Below are 25,618 nucleotides of genomic sequence, written 5' to 3' on the forward strand. Positions count from 1 at the left end.
ATACAGCAAAATGTCGCTTTTCCATAGTTTTATCAAAGCTTTAAAGCAGTTCTGTTTCACAACGGAGGCTTTTATGCATAAATTTCTATAGGTCATTTCATATACCTCAAAGAACCTCAAAGGTTCTTCACAAAGTTAAATATGAAGACTATCGCAGGTATGCGGAAATTTTAAAATTTTGTGCATGTTGCTGGAACAAGCTGGGTTTCAAAAATTCCCTTGCTTTTGTGTCTATGTGATCTTTGGTCAGAGGACGAGCTGGGCGAAAACATGGATTATGAACAGGAGTTGACCACCGAGGGAGCTAATGAAAATAAAATCCTCCACGAAACATTTTTGTATCTCCACACCATTTTCTTTTACCACCGCTGTACATGAAGTTGAGGTTGATGAAGCAATCTGTAAAATTACTTCCCAAAGATCTCTGAGAGACTTAGAGACTATTTAAAATACGTAATTTCAAAGTTTCCAGGCCTGTCAGAGGCAAAAATGAATTAAGGCGTTTCCATCGGACCAGATATTATACAGCTTATGATTGAACTACAATTTATAACGTGAAACATGATCATGGCACATCCTCAAAACTTGCTTTTGCTAAAATTTTGATTGCTTTTAGGGTCCTAAAAGCCATAACTACAAATAAATTATCAAAATAATGCTAAAGACATTTTAAGCTTTAGTTTGCCTAAAATGTGTCTAAAAATACATTTTTGTTCATTCCCACCTTAACTACTTTCGGGAAGATTTGGGAAATGTGAGTGAAGATCAAGATAAAAGATGGAAGATGGAGAAAAGATACCAAGAAAATTGGAGCAAATCAATGATATTAGACTACTATTGGACTCCTTTTTTGCAGACTTGTGTTATTGAACGTTTTAGCCAAAATTTGTTACCACATAATTACCACTAGATATTTCATTACCAAGAGCAAGGGTTAGTGCGATTTTATGTTCTACGAGACATGCTAATAAAAAAAATCAATGATATTTAAAAAGTCGCTATAATACTATTTTCTGAGATTGGGGTCGGGTCAACTTAAATTGTTTTTCTTTGAGTAAGTAACAATCTTAATAATTTCAGATGTAGTTTCAATATTATTGTTATAAAGAAGCCAACAGATGGCCCTATATAATGGTTGTATAGAGTTTGTTTAAAAAGCGTCCTGTTTTTCCGTGAAAATGTATTTCCGATGAATGTACAAATATAAATTCGTAGATTTTTAACCTATATAAAAATTAATCACATCACTGTTATTGTGATTATAGCTCAATACATTTATAGAAAACAAGTTGTTATTCTACCTATAAGAGTAAAAGAGCACTTGACAAAAAAAATCGTATGAAAATACTTACTTTTGCACGCCAAAATATAATACAGTCTCTGTAGACTGTAACATCATACTGTAAACAACACTAGCGTCCGCCGGGTGAAGGATGTCCCTTTCGCCTTGTACCCTTCATCTTATTAGAATAAGATGTTAGGATATTAGCAATATTATTAGGATACTATCGTTAATATATAGTGTACAACCGTACCTTGGAAAAAGTATACCCAGTCAACTATACCCTACACGATGATATACGCCACAAGATCATCCATAATAAAATTTGGATGTCTACACAACACAATGGTTAAAGCGAAACTGAGCTAAACGTCACATAACCAACATGGCGCGCAATCAAAATGGTAGCGGTACTTTTGCCCCACCTTTTATGTATAATATGTAGATAATTATATTGGCCTGTACATTAATTTTAAAGGATTCACAACAGATGTTACTGTCTCTGGGGAACATTGCGCAGAAGAAGCAACCCCAGGTTACCAGAGATCATGCGTCAAATATATGACAGAGTTATAAAACCCGCAGTATTATATGACGCAGAAATATGAGGATACAGGGCCTTGATGGGAAGGACCAGGACAGCTCTAGGAGCAGCACAAACTGCACTGTTAGCAATCACAGGCGCCTATCGAACCACATTGAACGACGCTTTGCAGGTAATAGCAGGCACACCACCCCTATACCTGGAAGCCGAAATCCAGAGGTGGGCTGCAGAAAAGTACGGATACCCCAACATGGCCATGGGAGAAACTGTGGGAAAATCGGATGAACAGCTTCGAAACCACCAAGATATGGACAGACGCTTGTGACAAAGAAGAGAAAGCAGGCATAAGAATTGTGATACAGACAGGAACAGCCGCCAAGGAAGAGATGAGTCTTAGAATAAAAGACGAATCCAACTCCAGAGCGGCAGAATTCGTGGCGACACAGAAAGACATAGAACTTGTACGGGACACAAGCCTTCCGGGACCAATCACCATACGAAAAAAAGTACGCGAACATACGAAACAAGGACATAATGCGACATCAAAACAACCTTGCTAGATTTGCAGAAAACCGGCAGTGAAATGTCGCTAAGATATTATATAAATAGGGCTGGAAAACCACGGATGGATCAGCACCAGAACCATCAAAAGGATCAAAGAAGGAGAGATAAAAAGAAGGTGGCAGTTATGTTGGGAACTATTTAAACAAAGATTTTAACAAAAAACCCGTTAAAAATACTGCCAACAAGTAGGGACAGGAAACATAGGACTGAGCAGGCAGCCGTGCAACTGGTGACAGGCCACGGTAATATGCAAGCTTACCTGCACAGATTCAAATTGAAGGAGACCGATAGACTCTGCGAATATCTTGCAGACATGCGTACAGCCGACGGGAACTACCAGTTAAGAAACTAAGACGGGCTAGTCGATGAGGAAACTGTTACAAAGGTCAACGTTTGGGCCGAAACGGTGATCGAATTTGAAAAGAGGGAAACCCAGAATAGCAGCCAAGAGGAGGCATATGCAAGCGTGCAAGAAAGCGGCCAAGCTAGAGATCAGGGCGTGAACATGAGAGGAAACTAAAGGGAATAAAAAGTGCAATAACGACCGAACAGCTGCTCGGAGACTCATTCGTGAACTGTTAGAGATATTTAATGTAGGAATGACCAGCTCAGAGCTTTAACAAGCACCAGAGCCAATGACAAATGGTCTACAATTCAGATGTTACTGTCTATTAAATTATATCGGGTATATTTGTTACCAACTTCATGTTGAAGCCTCAGTAATAGGTTTCAGTTTCATCGAAGTGTGAACAAAGCCTTTTTCAGTGCGTTAAAAATGTTTGAATGTATACAAAGTAAATCGCATTTGCTGGAAGTTATACTTTTTCGCCTCAACTTGATAAAAAGGCGGTCATTGAATGATGTGAAAGTCTTGGGGTAAAATATAAAAGTATGATGAGCGCTTTTAGTGTTTTTGCCAGTCCTGAAAAGGGTGTGGATAAAGTGTTAAGTGGCCTATCAAAGTGTTTTCTACCCTCTTCAACATCTTTGAAGGTAAGGCTACATCTTTTTTTATCATGCGGCAAAACACTTTGAATACTTCGAACTTCGAAGCGAGCTAAAGTACATAGTTAACAGCTCCCTCTACCCCACTTATCACTTGTTAACCAAACAGCAGTAACCATTCAGTATGGAAAAAATAATTTTGAAACTTAAATAATTTCCATATGTTAGATTTCTTAATTAACTATTCACTTAAAACAACAAACTAAAGTTGAAACTTCTTGATTAATATAAATATGGGTGAAATAACAACTTAGCATAAAATTTAGTATTAATTCAGTTATTGTTATGTCACTGAACACAGGTTTCGTTCATCCGCGGCAACTTCATGCGGAATGTAATACGGGTGTACAATGTCAGAGTTAACTTACCGAACGTGCTAACTTCGATGGAAGCCGACAATGGCTCGGTATTGGCAAAATTAGCGTGACAGCTGTACGTTCCTGCCTGTTGTTCGGTTAGTCCAGGGAATATCAGCATGGCTCCTGAATCGGTGGACAGTTTCTGCAACAAAATGTCAATGTTAATCTATATTTAGCTCATGTGTCTCATTGATAAAAATTAATAAAGTATATTTTCTATGCTATAGAATAACCAATTAGGATATATATTTTAAAGTACAGTATTTATTTATATAAATTGTGTCTTATAATTGTGTAAAATAGGACTTAGTTATTATCATATTCTGATTAAATTTATCGCTTGTTCGATGGGCATCACTTCCTCTACTATCCATGTACGTACCCACGATTGTCCTCGAGAAATATATCGACAGAATGGATTAAATGAGACGTGCCATAAGATAGGGAATGTAAGAAAACGAAGAAAAAACAGCGGAAGAAAAAGTATATAAAAAGGAGACAACCGAATAACTAAGCGATTTAACTTTGGCAGACGGTCGATAAAGCTGGTTACCGAAACACTCCTGATTTTTCCTTTTCCGGCATTACGGTGGTTGTAAGCAGTAAAGCATACTTAGATAAATTGAATTAGGATTTGGCTGGTGAGATGTTTTCATTACCTTTTAACGTCCTCTCTAAAAATTCCGAGACACATTTATAGTGTTTCATAGAACGAAATACAACAAACACAACTCACGTACCTTATTTAAGTCGTAAAATAAACAATATTAATTTAAAAAGAAGGAAAAGGCACAAAACACTATATTCATTAGACTTTCAGTTCTTGTAGATCTTATTTTATTATATTCAGGACTAATATAAAAAATTATATCGGCCATTCAAGTAATTTGATTGGTCAATTTAAATCTCTATTATAGGCACCTGAAACACAAACGATTTGCTGTGAAGACGTTTGATTTGTTCATTGACAAAGTTTAGCAGGTGACAGCTCTAACGTCACGTGTTATCGACCAATAAAATTTAAATAAAAATCAATTTAATTTCTGAAATAAATTCAAAAATTATTTAAAAAATTAAATAAAATTCAATTAAATAAATATAATCTGTAAATCTCTTCTGTCTTTTCCCTTTTTTATATTTGTTTAGTGCCATCAATTTAATCCGATCTGTTGGAGTTTTGTCTTTTTGTTTTTTTTTATACTGAAAACAAACTTAAATTAGATGGAGTCTTAAATTATATGGCGCACCTTATTATTTTTAATATTCTACCTAGAAGATTATTTTGTAGCGTGAAATTAAAAGGTTTTAAATTTACAATTTGCAAAGATATTTGACAAAAAATATGTTATATACATTATCGATGTGGCAATATCGCCTGATAAAAAATAAAACATGTAGGTCACTGATAGTATAATAAAACAATTTTCTGGGGCATGAGATATTGCCTTGCCTAGTTTGTTCGTATAGGGACATCTGGAATTGAAAGTATAGAGTCAAGTTGAAATCTTGGTAATAATAAGTCTCAGCTCTTGGTAATACATCTCCCGTTAGTATTGCATGTATTGATGATGAGCACTTTAAATGATTTCTCAAACAAACTAGCTGAAGGATCTATATAATTCAGGAGCTCCAATAGATCCAAAAAAATTTGAAACTGTCTTGCTTAAGTAGTTTTAATCATCATTTTTTTTTCTTTAATGCAATGAGAGGGTTCAAGATAGTTATTAAATTTTTAATTGATGACACTTTAAAAAATGTATTCTTATTTGGGCAATAAACAGTATTTAAGTCCTGAATTGCTTTGCATCAAAATTCCTAGTATACTGAACTTCGATTAATCCTCTCTTAAAATATTTGCATTCAGTAACTACTATTTACTATCAAATAATTGGTCCCAAAATAAAAAGTATATCGCTGTTTGCATAGCTCTATTTTGTTTGCATGTTTTTTCGAAGGGGATTAATTTGTAAAACTAAAAAATAAATATTTGATATTTTATCTGAATAAATATTTAAATTAATATGAATAAACTTACCCCAACTTACAACAAAACATAATACTGTAAGGAGCATAAATTTTTTTGATACTTAATCCAGTTAGTTTGGGATTTTTAACATTATCAACCATTTTTTAAAAACAATATTAATAATAGTTATTCGCATTTCTTTACTACTTGTATATCCAGGTACACAACAATTTCTAGATTGATAATTAATTTTACTTAATGTACCACCGACTTATTATACTAATGAACTAATCTCTAAACGTTATAAAAATCTAAACGCATTACTTCTTACGTCAGGCATACTGAAAATGACGCCCAAAATAAATAAACAATAAACGCACCATAGAATCGAAATGAGCAAATTAAGCAAGCGATTAAAGCAAGTAATAAGTTAGTTGACATCTAGATGTTGATGATTTCTCTCTGACTAAGACCATTCGCCTGACAAAACTGTCAAAGGCGTTTCTTTATTAAAACGATCTATTTGAAAAATAATAGTTTCAATTTCAATATAGTTTCATCTCATAAGATCTTCCTAATAGACTTATTAAATGTTTACATGAACCCTGAATATTCTCTCAGATTAAAAAAATTAAACATATATTAATTAAAATATTTTCCATGATTTTCTACTTTTTCCCAATTTTTTTTCGACAGTGGCCGAGCGCTGTCAAACAAGAGGGTTACTTTGCTAATGCTTTTTTTGTGAAAATATATTCAATTAATTTATCAATGTATTCAAATGATTTCTATAGGCATTTGCAGTAACAGTTTCAATAACAAGTTTTAGTAGTACGTAATATATTACATCTTGCTGATTTCCTCAAATCCACAGCAAAATTTTATGGCCATTAATATTACGCATCGATGTCGATGTGGGTGATTCTCCAGGACTAATTTATGACATTTGCACTTTTCATTGATAGTCATAATAGGCCACAGAAAACTCTTATTTTTCCTCATATGCAATCTTTCCCATCGCATGTAAACGTCTGGATACAGTTGATTTACAAACTGATAAGCTGCTTGAAAAATCTTTAGTAGTTTTATCTGACTTATCGCCCAATAAGGCAATTAACTTGTCTAGTTTTGATTGTCTTAGAAATTTTTTAATTATCCTGGCCTTTCTTTCTCATTGACATCAGAATCACCATTTTCAATTATCATATATACAATAGCGTAGTGATAAGTATCGGACTGCCCCGTTAAAATTTTCCATGGTACAGTGTTCAATTCTCGGTTTTAATACACCAGTGGTTTTGGGTATATTTTTTTCAAATAAATCCATAAAAAGAAACTAAGTGCTGTTAAATTTCATGATCTAAAGACTTAATTCTAATCACCAAAACGAAAGAGTACACGGGGATCATATGGTATGTGTCACGGTTTTGGCGAGACGATATGTCGTCCATATTAATATTATCGAATTTAGATATTTCTTGATTTGAATTTCTGCACATGACTCGTCTTCTTAAGAACTTGACCAGCTTCATTTTTAAAGAAGTAAAGCCCCCTCTCCAAAGTTGGCACCAAATAGTGACACAGGGATGCATTGATTTTTCAAATGGGTTACAAATTACAAATATTTCGACGATTAACGAGACAATCCAGGTAAACATGAGATTTATTGATTAATGTGATTTTGTACTAAATCATTCTTTGCAAATTATTGTTCAACAATAAAGACGCATTTTCTCCAAAAATGGCGGCAAATCCAAATAGAATATTTTGAGATATTTTGTCACCATATTTTACCTTCCATATTTCCTTCACCATATTTTAGATCGGAGTAAGACACGAACGAACCGACGTCGTTGATGATCTATTTCCAAAGAATAACAGCAAGGTGTTTTGTGATCGTTGCGGGTTTCAAATGAAACATAACCTACGCGTTTTATAACTTTTTAGTTTAAATTTAAATTGTAGAATATAAATTTAAGGGATACCTTGGGGATTCGGCTTAATTACCTCCAAATTCTAATATGCATAATTTAATGTCTGTTACAAAGTTTTAGCATTCCCAAATTACAAAGGTCTACAAAAGAAGAGATATCTTCAAAACATTAGATATTTTTGTATTACTATGGTCTATAAAAATATAATGCTATATACATATATAATGGGAGCAGGGAGCTATATGGAGATAGTATACTGGTTTCATGAAATATTACGATAATATATTTCAATTATAACTATTTAGAATTATGAAATATCACTTTTTTATTGGCACTTTTTTATAGGCTTAATCCAAAACCGGAATTATTCAATTGCGAGTGTCGACATTTCTTTGGTATTTTTAATGAACACTTTTTGGTTTATATAATTAAATAATCCTTTTTTGTTATCTTGACTTTATTATGAATTATTCTTTAATTAGCATCATTTAGTCCAGTACTATCACATGCATATTATATTTTATTTATATTCAACTGTACAATTCTAATCGAATTTCGTTTGATGCATGCGCATGTGTCACTTCCTTATTTTAAATTAATTAAACAGCATACGTATATATCCGACGCGTGGTAAGAATGGAATTCCTTTGGATATTATACAATTATACAGCATAAAACATCACTACAAAAGACCGCAAGTATAATTGGTATTGATAAGTCAATTTATTTTATAAACAACATATTTCCGATTTACACAATCTACATAAAGTTTAACAAAAGAAGCACCAAGACAATAAATATGAAAAAAAGTATAAAAATAGTTATTTTTTGTTTGTTCAGACAATGTCTTGGGAAAACAAAAGGAACCGTATAATAACTTGCTTTAATTAAAAAAGATAAACCATTCTGGTTTCTGTTTCAGTATTAATGCCGTTAAATTAAGAGTTTCTTAAGATTAAGCCCTAATAAGTATGAAGAGTTATTATTTTCATAATGCTTAAATAAAAAAAATTGAGATGAGGCGTTTAATTAAAACGTCCTTCCTATAAAAAAAAGTCTGACAAAATTAATGACGCAGGTTTATCTTTTGTTATTCTTCCAGAGGATTCTTATTCTTCTATTCTTCGACGATCGAAATTTGTTCAAATATGGTGACTAATGCATGAATTTTTTTACCTGGGTCAATTTTTTCTTTGTAGTTTCTTCTATAGCCTTCTAGTGAGAAATTTTTAATAAAAGAAGTATTATTAGTATAATTTATTCATTTTTTTTTAACATAAGCAGAAAGGCTAGAAGTAAAATCACAAACTTTCTTTATTGCACCAATATTATTGTGGGTGAAAGTATGATGAGAAGTATACTTATTGTCATACTGCAGCATGACAGTACTTAACCTCAGTATACTCTAAAATGCCCCAGTATATTGTCGGCCTAGTATTTGCGCATGCTTCAATTTCCGATATGACTATTTATAGACGACAGTCAAAGACCTCGCCATCCATGCCTATACAAGTTTTTATTGGCTAGGACTACACATGTGCACTTGATATCATCTAGCCTGACAGTTTTCACAAATCGCGTCCTTTTCTACCACGCCTTCGTAACACAGTCTCAGTTGTGGTTTAGATGTAATTTTTAGGTTAATTTTGTATTTACATTTTGTTGAGATAATCTAATTATTTCATAGGCAAAATTAGCAACAGATAATGCGAAAATAAGTGTATAAGGTATGAATTATTAATAAAATATTATCATTTTATAACACTAATTTTGAAGATTGTTATGGAACAAAGGATATATTTTTATGTTAAATAATATGGAAACAGGACTTATTTGCAGATTATAGTAAAGGTAAGAATGAAATATGGTCATGTTTGTATACGTTTTCTGTCTATTTGTTATTATACTTATATCTTTCGGATTTTACAGATAGTTCAAAAGAAGAAAAAAGCGAAGTATCAAGTTGCAAGAAATTGATAACATAGTATTTGAAGCTTTGTGATTTATTATATCTTTCGGTTTTATATAACTCCTCTGAGCAGATAAATAATGACGAAATATTACAAAAAGAAGAATATATATTAAAGGAACTATAACAAAAAAGACAGCAGGTTATTCGTTTGTAAACTTCTTTATTATATTTAGATTGAACTCCTCTCCACACCACCTATGAGGTAGAATTCCAGGCGCGTTTTTTTAATTTTGTGATGGTGTCCCCTGTAGGCCTAATCCACCTTTCCTAAGTATTCATTAATACTCCTGACCGATATTTACTGCTAAAAGTAAGAAAAACAGTGAAATAATACATATAGCATAATGCTATATAATAAGTTCTGTTTTCATATTATTTAACATACCCTTTGTTCCATAACAATCTACAAAATTAGTGTTATAAAATGTTAATATTTTGCTAATAATTCATAACTTATACCAATATTTTAGCATTATCTGCCGCTAATTTTGTGAATGAAATAATTATTTGACGTCAACAAAAAATGTATGTACAAAATTAACCTAAAAATGACCATAAATATCCTTTGACTTTTCCATTATAATCTACAAAATTGTAGACTTCTAAAAAAATTATATTTTACTAATAATTCATACCTTATACACTTATTGTCCCATTATTTGATGCTAATTCTGTCTATGAAATAATTATATTATTTCAACAAAATGTAACAACTAAGACTGTGGTACGGAAGGCGTGGCAGAAAAGGATGCGAGTTCTGAAAACTGTCAGGTTATATTAGAACAAGTGCGCATGTGCAGTCCTAGCCAATAGAAACTTGTATAGTCATGGATGGCGAGGTCTTTTACTGTCTACTGTTTATTCCAAGTATGTCATTCAGAGAGATATGACACGTGATGTTGTTAACAGGCGATTTAATATGATCTGTCTAATTATTGTGATCGGTTGGAAGGTAAAATAACAAAATGGCATATACAAAAAGAAAAACACAGCGAGAAGCCTTACTTCTTTTATATGAAGAATATTTTGAAGTTGACTTGTAGTTTTACATTAGTAACATTTTGTAGTGCGTTTGTTGATATGCTTCGTATTTCTTTAAACTATAATTTCTAATATCATAAATTTTTATATATTCTATCAATATCTTTTCTATACTTATCTGCCAAAAGACAATAATACACAATAAATCACTACAAGACATAAAGTTTGAAATGTTTTAATCATATAATCATTTTAAACGAAAAATAGAGACATACTTTATTTTAACCCGCAATTTTATTATAATTTCCCACAAATTATTTAACATATATCTCCATTTGTTCGATGACATTCTACGAAGTACAACTGTTAATTAAAAACAAACATAAATTCACTTTAAAATATTCAACCTAATCTTTGCTTTTAAACATGGTCACGTGTGATTCGAGAAACCAAGAATAACTGAACATGAAATAAACAAGAGCATGCTTTCCACCTTTTGGCATACCAAAATTCGTCCGTTCAGAAGATATTAACCAGATTTGGTCCAATTCTATTCTCATCTCATCTGTTCGTTGTTATTTAGTTATATTATTTTTAAAAAATTCTCTTGATATAGACATATACTATTTAAAAAATATTCTAATGCATTTTTCAGACTCTTCGTCCAGTTATTGATATATTGATAAACGTATTTCAAGTACTTGTGGTGTATAGGTACAGGCGTAAATCAAGTGGATGTCATAGCGGCATTTTTTTAAAATGAATGTGGCAACATTCAGGAATGTAAAAGTTGGAGATTAAATACCTCTTATCTCACTAAATCGTTTAAAAGCACATAATAAAAGAATCGAAAAAACGGTCAATTCCTGGAATTTGAGTATTTGAATTCAAATAAACTCAACAAGTTGGTCAAAATGTTAAACAAAGACGAAATTACATGAGAAATCAGGGTAATAATGCACAAGACAAATAGGATTTGTAATGCAAGTACTAATTGATGAGGTTTGACGATAATAAGGATTAACACAATCTTTAGAATATATAACATTCTCATGATGAATGATTACCAAATAAGTAAAGCACTGATGAAGATACAATGATACTGGCAAAAACAAATCGAGTGTGTTCTTATATCTGATGAATAGACACACAACCCCATCGATGGCATCAAATAAGGCAATTGACTTATTAATAATTATTGTTGTGAATTATTGTTATTAATATGTTATTAGTTAGTATTATTAATATGATAGTATCATTAATATGATGTGACACTGAAGATAATTATGAAGTATTTTTGTTAAATAAGAGTTAGTTAAATAAGCTAGCTATAATTCAGTATCCTGTTTAACGTCTGTAAAATTAAAAAAAAAATCTTTCAAAGGAAAACAAATGTTATCATCTATTGAGCAATCCAATTTCTCGAGCTAAAGAATGGAGAAGAAAAAAATGATATACCATTTATAACGAAAACAATAGAGAGATTTGTTTCTCTTATAATAATTCGAAGCGCTTATTATTTTAGAACGCTAAATATTTAGGCAAGGGTACGTGAACAAAATCGTAAAAGAGCCACATCACATTTTATATATTCCTATATTACGCAAAATGGAGGCTTTAAGGGCTTCGGATAATGTTGGAAAGAGAGTCGAGACCGGAACCCTAGTAAACATTTTAATAATTGTTGACTTTTTATGAGGCAAAAAAAAAACACGGATCGTAAACGAGAGAAAAAACAACTCGTTATGCTACTTCTGATGTTGGGGTCTGGCGCAAAAACGTTATTAGATTTTTGCTATTGTTTTCGTGCAATATTCAAGGGCCCTTCGGTAAATGATCGCAATTGAATAAATTGTTTAAATTAATTATAGCAAAAATGAATTAAATCAATTACATTTTACAACTTAATAGTATATTTTTCATGTATAACATTCAGTTTAGAAAAAAGTAAATATTCGTGGAAGTAAATTTCATAAAAAATACATCAATAATACAAGATTAATCCATTTTAATGCTTGATATATTAGATGCCTACATGTATTTTGATAAGCGCTGTCGATTGGCGATTGTACGAAACATTAATGTAAACAACTGTTAGATAACTAACCTAACTATTAAACTTCATGCTTTTGATATTTTTTTACATAAAATAGCAGTTTTCTATTTCTTATTATTGAGTTATTCAGTGTATATAGATGCTAACCATAGAATACTTAAAATTACATTTTCGTCGTCCATTATTGTTGATTTAGTGAAAAAAATTAAAAAAAATAAAATAATTTTAGAAACTTAAGGTGTATTTCTCCGTCATAACTCAGTTGTCGGTTTTGATGATGAGGTTTCAATGATTTATATACTGATTTTGATGTCATTGAAAAAAATGACCTGGGGGACCAAAAAAGTTTCATGACGAAGAATTGCAAGATATATTTCTTATAAGCAAATATCCTTCAGACAGACAGTTTAGCTGTTGATGAATCAATTGTTACTAGAGGTTTACATACGATGGGAAACGCTCAAAATCCGTTATTTTTGTTGTTTGATATTGAATAAATCTACTGTCGAAACCCACAAAACATGACAAAGAACGGCTTGGAAGAGCAAAAAAAATTGGAGACAATGAAATGCAAGACTTATTGGATCAAAAACTAGCTCAAAGAACTTTCAGACAGATTCTTTTTGTGATAGAACAACGTATGATGAACTATATGAATTCGAATCATTGAAACACGGCGGTTTTATTGTTTACCAGATGCCAAGAAGAATTTTCTGTGCTGTATTGCAACTGGCAATGACAAGTCAGCCTACTATAATTCTAAGCGCAAAAAAAATTAGTCCAGGAGCAAAATCCACATCGACACATCGGCGGAATGTTCATGACCATATGCATATGGTGGAACCAGCAAGTTGTAGTCTATGACAAGTTGTTAAAACCGAATGAAAATGTTAGTGGTGACAATTGAATTAAATGACGTATATACGTGTTGCAAAAGTTGGAAAGGATATGCTGATAGAGCTCTAATGGCAACTTTTTACCAGACATAGCGTCTTCTGATTACCATTTATTCAAATTGATAGCTTGGTTGGCACATGGTTTCAAAAAGCTGAAGAAGTGCGAAATCAACAAATTTCTTGTTCGACACGTTGTGAACATGTGGCCAAACAGATGGCAAAAGTTATAAAAAATAATGAACATCTGATAGAGTCTGCTGAAAGTATAGATGTCGGTATTTATTATATTTCTATACACATATTGAGTACACATTTTTTATTCTCAATAGGCTCAATGTTTTATTGGTTATGAATTATTTTAGTCGTCGTTGCTGTAAAAATATAGTATATATCGAAACGACCATATTTTAGTTTACAATGTGTAATGGGATAATTATTTAATTAATCTTTTATTATTTATTATAGCAATCTAGTACATTAATAGTAATAAGCTATTTGTTTTTGTCCTAATTTGCTACGGTTTGAAATTACAAAGTACTTATTCTACGATATAAACTTTGGGCTTAACATATATGTCACTGCTTTAATGTGAATTGAGTTTTACTTCATTACATTAAATCAAATGGTTTTACTCACTTTAATCTTCTGACTAAACCGTCATTATCTAGGAGCTGGATAACAACTTGTTATTGTGCTTATGTGCTGATGGACCCTCTATTCATGTCTTTAGGCAGAGCCCTTGATTTGATAATATTGTCGACAGTTTCTACCTTCAGGTCCTTTTGCAGGCTGTTGTTATAAATGGACCATGGAGCATCACCAATAATTCACAGTACTTTGCTTTTGAATGAGTGTATGATATTTCTACTACTTTGGCTGGTAAAACCTCAGAATTGAACACCATAAGTCCACATGGTTTCAACACTTGTTGGTAAAGTAAAAGCTTATATACTGACAGGGCTGAATATATACCTAATAACCAGTAGATTTGTTGTATCTCAGCTTGAATTCTTCACACCTTTTTTTTAACATGTGGCATCCATTTGAGTTTAACATCAAGAGCTGTACCAAGATATTTGGTTGTATTTCCATACGGGAATACTTGCTAATTTTGGTTTTTTGGTAAAATCAATATTCTCTGATTAATTTTTATTCATTTTTCTGTCCAGAATTGTATTTCGGCAATAGCTATTTGTAAATGTTCGATTACTATTACCCCCAAAGACTACGATTTCAGCGTTATCTGAAAATGTAGTAACAACATTTTCATTGAAAGTAGGAAAATCTCGAGTGTAGAGCAGATAAAGTACTAGTATCAAAATACTTCCAATACTCAAGTAAATCTTCTTGCTTAACTCAAAAGTACAGGTCAGTCTCACAGTGTCTGTCACTGAGCATCGTTCAGTTCAGACGTGCCTCCATCGAGTTCCAAAGCGTCTCTTCAGGTAAAACTGCACCACTCCATCTTGTCTATTTGTATTTTCTTAATATTTTATAACATCAATAAATAACGATCACGGTCATCATGTAACCATCGCCAATTAATTTCACCTTAGCTCCTTTCACCGAGCCATATGATTCCCTAAAAATTGTAGAGGCCGAAAAAGAGTGGGTAGTAATAAATATGGATAGCCCCATTTATATTGATACGCCGCCGTGTTATGAATAAATACGAAGCTTCTGTCATTATAATAATAATAATAATAAAAATAATAATATACTTTAACATTGGAGCATATCACTTCACGTCATGCGAATGTGAGTATATACTTAAAATTTCAAGGAGAGATGTTGAAATTTTGAGTTTAGGAAAAAATTATGTTGAATATAAGATGGAACAAATAGAATATAAATCTACTAAGAACAAGAATTGCGAGTCCAGCAAATTTATTTTATTTTAGTCCTACCACCAGCTTATTATATTATTCACTTGATTTATTCCTTTTTAAATTAATGTAGTGTTAATATCACATAATAAATATTAATCGTAATATATTACATTAATTATTAATTTGTTTTTAGGTTGTAGAATTTACCATGGAAATTAGTTCGATCATTAATTATCACGCTGGACATCATTGACGTTGGCCGCTTTTTATCGTAGTAATTATCTGGTAATTATTTGGCCACATAAACAGTAGTAGGATAAATTTTATGAATTAAGTGAGGGTTAGGCCGAGAGGGAAATGCAAGATACAGTAATTAGGAAAAAATAACAGGAAAATATTTAGAGCAATTATAGTTTCCTGACCTCATAGTGTCCTCATATTATTCCATAACTGTTCACATAACTATCTGTTAAGCATTTTTTCAATTATAGTCTAATTATAATTGCTGTGGCTATATAATTGCATGCAATTTAAATACAATGTAAACACGTATTACTGCTAATGTCACAAATCTCGCTACTGTTGACTATCGGCTGTAACCGATGAGGCTTCCAGCAAATGATCCACGCTTTCGTCTTTGCCTGAAGAAGCATTGCATTTAAAATACTTCAAGCTTATATATACATGGTCTGAAAATTCCCGGGCCTAACACATAGATGGCGCCAGTTTTATTGTATTCATCGCTTTTTCAGTTATTACTGTCCTTCAAAAATCGAAAAGTGAAGTTGCATGAGTTAGCTAACATTGTAAAGATATCAAAATAACGTGTTGGTTTTATATTGTATGAGCATTTGACTATGAGACAGCTTTGTTCAAAGTCGGTGCCGCGTTTGCTCACTGTTGACCAAAAACAAGAACGTGTTCATGATTATGAGCATTGCTTGTCTATGTTTAAACGTAACAAACCGGAATTTTTGCATCGATACATGACAATATATGAAACATAGATATCACTTCACTCCGGGATCAAAACGATTGTCATCGGAGTGGGCAGCAACTGGTGAACCTTGTCCAAATGGTCCGAAAGAATAACAATCGGCTAGAAAGTTTATGGCCTCGGTATTTTGGGATATATGAAATATCATATTCATAGACTATGTTGAGAAGGGAAGTAGCATCAACACTGAATTACATTTCAAGCCGTTTATCAATTTATCAAGGCCGTTTTATCAAGGCAAAACTATATGTATTGAAATTCGAATTGCTCCCACATTCATCATATTCGCCAGCGACTACTAGCTGTTGTCGACCTAAAAAAAATGCTCACCGGGAATAAATTTCACTTGAATGAAGAGCTGAAAATATTTTGATGCAAAAGATACATCGTTCTACACAAGTGGTATTGAAATGTTAAACCGGCGCTGGAATGATTGTGTTGATCTTGATGGAGATCACCTTGATGAATAAAGCCAATTTTGGACAAAAAAAACGCGTTTTCCTTGTTACGCCCGGAACTTTTCAGTCCATGTGTTAAGCCAGACTGTAATGGTGTCCAAGACTCGGAGTCATGTAATATTGATAGTATTGTTATATTTCTTATCTTTTACATGCGTCATTAGAGGTGAAAGCTGCTGAACTTAGCCGACTCAGCTTATTTATTCAGCCACTTGAATTGCTGCAATTACTTAAAAAATGATGCAGTGGTGATTTAGAATAGCAGGTGGCCTTAGCATTTCATTATGTGTCAATGTTTTGCTACATTCACCTTCATCAAACTCCACATTGGGAATTACTTCGATAATAATGCTCGAGGCCTTAGCACCTGTGTCAGTGAATAAAACGCTATCATTTTCATCATGCTGATAATTTTAGAAAGCAGTGTCTTTGAAAATACATTTTGCATGATTGCGTCTACTAGTACATTGAAAAGTAGTTGCAGAGACGACATCTTGTTGGCAGACACAAGCTCAAAATATAATTAATTCGGCTAACCGTGTCGCATTCGTGCATAGCTAATGGAAACAAACATCATAAGATGCCTGAAAAAGTTTAATAGTTTTTAGATGAACATGTTTAGCTTTCAAGGCTGCCTAAAGTGATGGTCAGTGTTGGTCAGAACATCAACGAAAACAATAATAGTATGCTTTCCAGATCTAAAATGGTCCTTCATAAACTAATGAACGTCTAATTCATGTCCGTTCTTCCTAATTTTTTCGCAAACTCTTGGATCTCCTTTTCTTTACTTTTTATTCACTCTAGTATAGTGAACATTTTTCCGAAATTCTCTTCCTCTGGAATAATATGCACTAGATAATTTCGCTCAGTTTGAAATTAATGTAGTACATTTTCAACCCAAGTAATGATTGACTGAATATAATAATGACCTGAATACAAGTTCAATTCCTATAGGTTTATATATTCCATGATCGGCTTGAAGATTATTTCATCATAAAAAAGATGAAGAATCACGAAATGGATATGCAATTATGGTACATCAAATATTTCTGATTTATATACAGCGTATTGTAAAACATTTATTGTTTCAACCAGTACACGTTATTCCATCATATCCATAAGGCGATGTTCCATTTCAACTGTAAATAGTGGCAAATTTTATGCCTACATTTGATTTAGAAAACGAACAGACTAGTATTGTTGACGTTTGAGTAGATCCAATACGTTATCACTTTTGATTATTGAAATAAAATTGTTTAAGTAAAATAAAAGTGCATTTTCATCACTACACTAATCAAAATTTATATTCCTCGGAAACGAAAATATAAATATATTTTATAGTATACTAGCGACCCGCCCCGGCTTCGCACGGGTGCAACGCTGATACTAAATTAAATACACTACAGAAAAAATATGAACGTTGTATATAAAAACATAGCGGCCCGCTCCGATTTTGCACGGGCATAAAATATATATGCCTATGTCACTCAATGAAAACATGATTAAAATCGTTCCAGTATTTTGGTTCATTCATTACTGCCCTTGGCCTGCACGCATTAAATTTGGAGTAAAACAATTCCTCTTCCCCTATACTTACTATGAAGATTTCCTGCTATCTTTGGAATATCTAAATTCATACAATTTTTATTACATTACACATTTTTAAACGCAAATTTTAAATTTGTAATATCTCCGAAAATATTTGTTTAATTTACATGCTGTAAGGAACCATATTGATCTATATTAATTGCACACTGTATTTAAGGTACTTAATTCGATAAGGATTAATGCCGTATTGCTTAAAATAGCTTCGTAAATAAGCTATTTTCTCACGTAAAAAGTAAACAATAAAAATGGTTAATGTGGGTTATCCCTAAAAGATAAACATATACCATCGCGGACTTTTTTGTAGACCTTTTTATGGTGTACAATACTGTACACTGTACATTAATTTGATCTAACTCGTAGGGTTAGGCAGCGTTTTTGCTAATTGCTAAATAAGCCTAAAAAAATAGGTTAATTTACGACATCACGTTAGAAACCTCTAAAATTAGCAATGTTGCCTTAGTATATTATGCATGTATTATACATATAAACCTTCCGCTTGAATCACTCTATCTATTGAAAAAAACCGCATCAAAATCCGTTGCGTAGTTTTAAAGATTTAAGCGCACATAGGGATATAGGGACAGAAAAGGCGACTTTGTTTTATACTATGTAGTGATGAAACAATTTACTCCAATGGATATAAAAACCCACATTCAGAATAGTATATCAAAAAGAAAATGATAATTTAATGAATATGTTATATGTTTTAAAAGGACAATAAAATAGCTTTCAATAAAGTCATTACCTGTACATAAATAGGACTAGCTTGATTGGTCGCCTCAATACGCCGACCATTTTTGTCCCTCCATTCCAGATTGGATATCAGTTTTGTGTCAAGTCCATTCGGTCGGCATGTTAACACAAAATTACTGCCCACTTCCTTTCGAATAGGCCTAGATTTTGGTAGAATTTGCAGGCTTGGCTTTTGGGCGAGAACGGCTGAAAGAAATATATAACATATATTAACATTGTTTATTTCACACAGATTTTTAATAAAAGTGTGGGGACCCTAATAATGTCATGATGATTGGGATTACTGAAATAGAATATTTTCTGTATAGAAAAGGAATCATTTCATAAAAAAAACAACTAAAAGTAGATGGATTTAATAGAAATACTGTAAAAATGGGGACATTTAATATGTAATTTTAGCCCCTGATTCATTAAATTTTTTTAAGAAACAGAACATTATATATCAAAATACATGTTTATTATGACTTGCATTATTCTACTCTGGAGCTTCGTTGTCTATCACCGTGTCAATTTTTCATCAGTAACAAATCCACACATTTTTAAGAAAATTATTTCGGCGTTAGAAAGTTTTTACTTAGTGAGAATTTATTTATTTTTAGCCTCATAATAAGTTAGAGGTTAGATTTTTGTCAACTGCAAACCCAATATCATTTTAATGTTCCTTTTATTTGCTCATCAACTATTTCCAAACTATTAAAACAATAAACTTGGATTATTATTGCACAATTATTATGACAAAAACATTGTTAAAACTAACGAATTAAACCACGAACTGCCTGAGCGTCCAGTTAATTCACCCAGTTTAGCATGCTCCTTTCTGACTCTTTCCACATTACAAAATTTATTAATTATTAGAGATCTGTTAGGTCAATCTGTAGCAGCTTTTGCGTTTCTAAGGTGAAGCGTATGAAAGAAAGGAAATATTATAGTGAAGACTAAATTCTGACGCCTAAAAAGAGGCTTCTCTTGGCAATTCTTCTGCATGCTTCAGAGATTTGGACATTGTTACAGCTTGATATCTGTGAACTTAAGTCTGTCAACTTAAAGGTGATATTCAATATACGAATTGTTTAAATGCTTTTGTAGCAAAATCGCTCACTTGGGTGGAAGATCAAGATCATAGAAATCCTAGAAAGTCATCTAAAAAATAGAAGATTAACATAACATCGAGAGCAGAAGAGCGGCGACGATTAGCAACTGTGGCGAGAACTAATTGTTACAACAATAAATTCATTTTTACAAAGATATTTTCATTTCGCTTTCTGATCGATTTAGCACCTGAAATAACTATACATCTACTTCCCCTGTACTTTAAAAAATATTTTGAATGCATGTTAATTGTTTTAAAAAGTTCAAAAGTTAAAAATTTCTATACATTTATTCTTATGATAGAATGAAAATAGACATGGCAGCCAATATGGTTCTACGAACATCTTGACTGCAGCAGCTCAGTCATTTAGCGCTCGAAAATTCTTTACGATATATTTCGCATAAGGGAGCCACAATTCAAACTAAACAAGACATTAAGGAGTTGAACACTGACAATTTGAACAGTAATTTTAGTACTTAGAAGCAGTAACACAGGTCAAGGTCATTGGTCATGGGGCAGAAATGTCGTTCTCTATTTATCTAGAAGATATATTAAATAAAGACTATACATAAATATTGAAGATTGAAATTCGACTCTTTGTTTTTGCCAATTTTTCTATATAACCCCGAGAATTAGGCGCTATTATTATTTGATGATGCTTAACAATTCCAAAGACGCAGATTGATTGATACGGTTTGGACATGTCTCTGGAACAAAAGGTGAACGAATTCCTGATAGCCCTTTGTGGTGACATGGATGCGATTCTTTGGACGAAAAAATTATCTAAAAAATGATAACAACTTTGTTATAACAGTTTTGGACAATTTGGTGAAAATATTCGAAGTCTTGCAGTACCAACAGCAGTGTATTGATTGAGAAGTAGAGCTGGCTAGAGATTGGAGATAATAATGACGATACAATGATTTTATAGCTTAAGCTTGAGTATTTGGCCATACGTTGGAAAATAGTTACAATTTTCTATTATTTAAATGAAGTTATTTAAAACTGCACTATTGTCAAGTGTTATCAACATAGTTTATATATACTAAATTAAACAAATTGGTGAAGATTGTATTTAAAACAAAACATGATTATATCAGTGGCACTGTGATTTTAGTGGTTAATAATTATCTTTTACTCAAAGATAATATGTATAAAATATAATAATCAGGGATATCACTAAAACGTATTATCTAACGATGTATTTGACAACCTCTTCTTAAATATTTCTTTGAAAATATTTACTCGCCGCATCCACTTGATAATCCAAACCGACCACCCAATTCTCCTTTCTCTTCATACGTTAGCAGCCAAGGAACCGAAATTAATCAAGAACGATGACTATTTACCATACAACAATTAATTTCCATTAACAAACCGGGATGGCGAAGGGAGCTCGTTCGTCTGGCGAAACTCCAAAACAATGGAACGTCGCCGGTTTTTTCCCGACTGCGGCGAAACTGCCGGGATAAAGAGGGGGATGTGCGGGGAGAAGCTGAGAACGAATTTACCGCCGGGGATTCGGCAGGAAGAGCTGCGCTTCGATTTACTGCAAGTCAGCGAAAGGTTTTCTAATTACATAAGACCTCATGCGGACAAAATGGATCAAGACGGGCGGATAATTGAATGAGTTTTGAAGTGGTGCCCGTGCAGCGTTTTGTTTCATCGAATAGGGAGCAGTGGTCCCGTTAAAGCATCGGTTGATTGAGGAAAACTGAAATTTATTTTAATGGCAATTATACATATATTCTAAATGTTTAAACAAATTTAACAAAACCAAATAAATTTTATGTGGTCTTTTTCTTACTTGTCCGTGTGCTTTATCACCTTTGCTGACATTTGCAAAGCAATTAATTTTTTTTGCTTCAGTATCTAATATATCATATTCCAATAAGCTCAAAATAATAGAAGTCTGGGTAACATTACTTGATGTACCTGAGATTAGAATTTATTTTCTGTGTTATTCGGTTCACTCTCTTTCTTTTCTAGTTAATTTTTATTTAAGTGTCTATGGTGTGTAAGTTGTTTTCTCCCAAAATATTTAAGAAGAAATATAATTAAGAAGGAAATATCTCACTTCTGATATTAGATATTTCTTTAATTTGGCAATATAAACCACTCTTACTCTCTTGGCTACACTCTTTTCCCCTCTTTAGAGACTCACGTTATTGGCGCTGTTAATCTCGCTCAATATTATCATCATATCATGTTCATATCGGTCAATTATATTCGTCCCTGTTGATAATAATTTGGACAGTTACTATTCGAAACAGACTATTCATTACATGCCAAGTCGTCATCGGCAATATGGGAAAAATGCAAACATTGGCATGCATTTAATTAAAAGGTGAATAGGTAGGTATATGCTGCGCCTCCGTAGATTTACTTCCACTATTAAATATGCTATCTGGACCATAACATCAAACTATTAGCTAGAGCCACAACTAAATTGAAATAGTGTTTGCTTAAAATTCGTGAATTTAGTTTTTGCTTCCAAATGATATTATTTGCACCAATAAAAATCATTGCATGTAATTTTGAATGAACATTCATGATTCAGGGCCAAGTGTATACCATCAAATTGATTGTTTTGTATGCAATTCTTGATGCCCAACCATAATTTTTGCAAATCTATTTTATAGTGACTAAGAGCATCAAATTAATAAACGTTGTCTATATACGCAAAACGGGCAAATGGAGGGGAGAAAAATTGTGGCGGTTTTGGGTACTTTTTTGCGAAATTTTAATCAATTGGTCCAGTTGTTCATCATCTTTTCGAATAGATTGCAAAACAAAAACTACGTTACTGTCATTAAATCAGACAAAATACTATATGGAAAACACATAGGAAAATAAAATGTACCAACTGTGAAAGAAGTTTCAATTGTTATGGCTGGTAACCCGGCGAGATATACGTATGCAACATAGAGATAATACGGTGCAGATAAGACTGTCACCGTTCTTACGACGCCTTGTAATAATCACTGATGTTTTGAAAAGTAAAAAGAAAAGTTCGATATCATTTATACATTCACTAAAGAAATCCAATTTTTATCAATTAAATATTTTTAGAATATAAGAATATATCATAACAAAATAACTAATTGGATTTTTTTAATTGATTGGATTGTAATCTTATAGTATTTGCTTTATTGTTGAAATAAATTATTCCATCAAAACAGAAAGCCAATGTTCAGACAATACGTCTATTGAGTCCTCTAGTATTAACATATATATTTAATAGGTTAAAGTTATTTCAGAAAAAAAAACCTATAAAGATATCTTCGTAGTCACGCAAAATTATTACATCTGCATTGGCGTTCGATAAATGGAAAAATAGAAACCGTTTGTCTTATTTGACGAATTGTCCGGCCTCTTTTGTTCCCCCACAAGCACCATGGGACCGGCCGTAACAAACAATGGAGAACTGTTTGCCTACATAATGTATTCTTGCCCCTATGTGCTTCTGAAATGCCTGAAAAAGAGCCCTCGTATAAAAAATGACACTTCAGTTTTAAAGTAGTATGAAATTTTCCACCCTGTTTGCTCGAAAGATATATATAAGCAATAGAACTGATAACGGTTTTCCATTTTATTATTTGAAATATGTAGGGGGCGGTCTAAGAAAAAAAATGTCCTATGGGCATGAATCTGCATCTTTATGTCATTATGCATCGGATTATACATATATCGTTTAATACATATCCATCCATTTCTGCCATATCTATCCGGCAATCTTCTTTATCGTTTAAGCAAATATATTACATTATTAAAAAGCTATAACAAAATTACCATAACATTCGTATTTTAGAAATTAGTATGTAGTTTGAAATACCAAATATCAATATAAACAACCGTTAAACAATCTAACCAAACTGGTAAATTCGATGGTTTTGATGTATCAAAAATAGCAGTTAAATGCTTTCAGTATTATTGATTTATTCATTATATACAGTGACTAACAGTCAAAACTCATGAAACACTCAAAATTGCACTTTGGACATGCATTTCTTTCATTGCTTAATTTGAAATAATCCGCAGCATAAGTCTGAATAATTTCAGAAACTTATGGTGATGCTGCTCCATCATATCCCAATTGGAAGTTTTTGTTTCAACATTCTAAAAGTGGCATTTAACAAAGAACTTACTAGCAAAGAAAAATCAGCTCGATATAATCAAGAACATTGAGGCAGCTTAGCAGTTTATGAATCAAAAGTTTCCAGATATGCCAGATTTGAAACGTTCAAATAGAAGGAAAATGGCTACCAGATCAATTGGACAATTGGTTGCTAGGACTATTTTGAATTGTTTCAAGAAAGTGAAGCATTTTCTTTAGCATATTGTGACAGACAATGAAAAGTACATCTACAAAGACTATCTCACGCGAAAAAAGGAATGAAATCGAAATGAAATATTCATGTCCATTAAGTATTGTTGTGCATATGGTGAGGTCAGCAAGGTATTGCGTACTATTTGAACAAATCAAACAACGCATTATTGCAAAAAAAGGAACAGCGAGCAAAAAAGTAGTCATTCTTTTCCATGGCAACGCTCAGCATCATGTTGCAAGAATGAACTTAAAGTCTTGTCCCAATAAGCGTACTTACTAGACTTAGCAACTTGTGATTACCTGCCACTTGATCAAACCGATGCAGCATCTCCCCGTTGGCATACAAATTCGAAATACCGAAGAAATGCGAAAGAGGATTGAATATTCTCATTGCCATACCACTGCTATCAAGAAGATGGCAAAAAGTTATTGAAAATGATAGATAATATTTTGATAAATAATAATATATGATGTAAAAAAATGATCATATTACATGCAAGAACCTAATATACAAACGTTGCCATACTAAATAGTTTAAGAATAATTAGTATACTCGGCAGAGTCTCAAAATGAAACAGTGCTAAAAATAACCTAAACTCGTAATTTAATACAAAAAAATTCTGCGCATATAACTGAACATACTTCGCATCAAACACCTTCTAGACAATTCCTTAAACTTCGCCTAACATCAATTAAGCTGATACATTTTAGGTAAGCGGTTTCTAAGAAACTTTGTGTAAAATAGAACAAGCTTATATAAATATAGCCCTATCAATAAAATAGTTAACTCACATCATATGAATTGATGACGCCAAAAAGGTCGCAAAATTGCTGCACCAACTTTCTGTTTTAGTTTTCGCTATTACATACAAAATTCTAATCTAAATAAAATAACTAAACAAAAATACTGTTATCAAATATAATTTATTTTAACATTATAGTACATCTAATTCATATATTATCGAAGAACTTAAAACTACAATTTATTATTCAG

General features: G+C 32.3%; 1 protein-coding gene across 3 annotated transcripts in view; it reads right to left on the reverse strand.

The window, feature by feature from the left end:
* Fas2 (neural cell adhesion molecule fasciclin 2) overlaps nucleotides 1-25,618 on the reverse strand; it is a 528,885-nt gene that overhangs the window by 69,211 nt on the left and 434,056 nt on the right. For all 3 annotated transcript variants that reach the window (XM_076401113.1, XM_076401112.1, XM_076401111.1), the window contains exons 2-3: nucleotides 19,197-19,390; nucleotides 3,764-3,896 (exon numbers count right to left, since the gene is read on the reverse strand). In XM_076401113.1, coding sequence (XP_076257228.1) covers nucleotides 3,764-3,896; nucleotides 19,197-19,390 — 327 coding nt within the window. The remainder of the gene's footprint in view (nucleotides 1-3,763; nucleotides 3,897-19,196; nucleotides 19,391-25,618) is intronic.

The sequence above is a fragment of the Rhynchophorus ferrugineus genome, unplaced genomic scaffold, assembly GCF_030347505.1.
Source record: "Rhynchophorus ferrugineus isolate W39M unplaced genomic scaffold, kcgeb_rfMv2 rfM3, whole genome shotgun sequence".
In the NCBI taxonomy this organism is placed as follows: domain Eukaryota; kingdom Metazoa; phylum Arthropoda; class Insecta; order Coleoptera; family Curculionidae; genus Rhynchophorus; species Rhynchophorus ferrugineus.